The 1,482-nt window shown below is 44.0% G+C and overlaps 2 protein-coding genes across 2 annotated transcripts in view; one reads left to right on the top strand and one right to left on the bottom strand.

Moving 5' to 3' along the window:
* Positions 1-992, top strand: part of LOC119416516 (mamu class II histocompatibility antigen, DR alpha chain-like) — a 2,384-nt gene extending 1,392 nt beyond the window's left edge. Inside the window, exon 5 of the mRNA XM_037683766.1 lies at positions 936-992. Within this exon, the coding sequence (XP_037539694.1) occupies positions 936-992 (57 nt within the window). The remainder of the gene's footprint in view (positions 1-935) is intronic.
* A 338-nt stretch (positions 993-1,330) lies between these two features.
* LOC119410428 (asialoglycoprotein receptor 1) overlaps positions 1,331-1,482 on the bottom strand; it is a gene marked incomplete in the record, with an annotated part of 6,101 nt that continues 5,949 nt past the window's right edge. The window contains 1 exon segment of the mRNA XM_037677341.1: positions 1,331-1,479.

Raw genomic sequence — 1,482 nt, 5'->3', positions numbered from 1 at the left:
TTAACATCAGTTTGAATTAGTTTAGATCTGTTTAACATCAGTTTGAAAACGGGTACTGACCAATTTAAAACACAATAAAAATAAGATCAGACAAAGTATAAACAAGGTAAAACTAGTTTGGAACCACTAAAACCAGTTGAAAACCATTTAAAACTGTTGTCAACTGTTCAGACCAGTCAAAACCAGCACCAACCAGCTCCACCTGTTCTGAATGGGCTGAGTCGAGTTAGAAAACAAGTTAAAATGTTTTTAAACTAATTCTAAACTGGTTAAACTGGTTTAAAACCAACTTTGCAACGTTTAGCATGATTTCTGATGAGTCTTTCATCTCATTTCAAACCAGTTATATTTTGGTGCTGGCACTGACCTTCCATCTTTTTTTGATCTTAGGACTGATCCTGGTCCGGACCTGATGACCCAGATCCTGTTCGTGGACCAGGTGGAACAAAATGAAGCTGCTTCACCAAACGTCTGTTTCCCGTTCATCACAGTCCTGTTGGTGGTCTTAGGGTCTGACATGGATCTGTGGTCTTTCTGGATTTTTTGGACCTTTACCAAGTGTGGACCCTCTGAAGATGAGTTTGTAGATAAAACATCTGAAGCTAAAGGATTTCTCCACAACTGAGAAACGATCACAGGAGGCTTGTTCTGTTTTTCTTAAATATGCAGTTTTTACTTCTGAAAGACGAGCAGCTGAAACACTTTTCTGTAGTTGTGAGATCTGTGGAGCTCAGAAGAAGAAGGAGGCCTAAAGGTGATGATGCTGACGTGTTTGCACTTTTACCTGAAATTAAAAGATGTTTATGCACCTTGTTGCACCTGTGGTTTGTGGAAAGGACCCCGCTGATGCTGCAGTGGTGTAGAGAGGACGGTGTTCTGTCACGTCTCCTGGTCTCTCCAGCGTGTCCTGGGTCTTCCCTGGGGTCTCCTCCCAGTTGGGCATGCCTGAAGCACCTAGGGAGGCGCTCAGGGAGCATCCTTACCAGAGGTGAGGGGAGGAATGTAGACTGACCAGTAAACAGAGAGCTTTGTCTTACAGCTCAGCTCCCTCTTCACCACAATGGACCGGTACAGAGTCCACAATACTGCAGACACTGCAGCAGTCCATCTGTCAGTCTCACGCTCCATTCTTCCCTCACTCATGAACAAAACCCCGAGATACTTGAACTCCTCCACTTGAGGCAGAACCTGGACCTGAAGAGAACAATCCACCCTTTTCTGTCTGAGGACCATGACCTCGGATCTGGAGGAGCTGGTCCTCATCTCAGCTGCTTCACACTCGGCTGTGAACCGCTCCAGGTTTAATTTTATACAAATTAATAAAATAGAATAGAAATAATGAGATTTTATTGATGTCCAAGTTTAAGCAGTACAATATGAAGAGGCTCTTTAATAAAAGTGTTTGAGGTACAGAGACACCCTGAGGACACAGCAAAGACACCCTGAGGACACAGCAGAGACACCCTGAGGACACAGCAGAGA

Source organism: Nematolebias whitei, chromosome 1 (assembly GCF_014905685.2).
Source record: "Nematolebias whitei isolate Nwh7 chromosome 1, NemWhi1, whole genome shotgun sequence".
NCBI lineage: Eukaryota > Metazoa > Chordata > Actinopteri > Cyprinodontiformes > Rivulidae > Nematolebias > Nematolebias whitei.
This window is presented reverse-complemented; position numbering and strand designations above follow the sequence as displayed.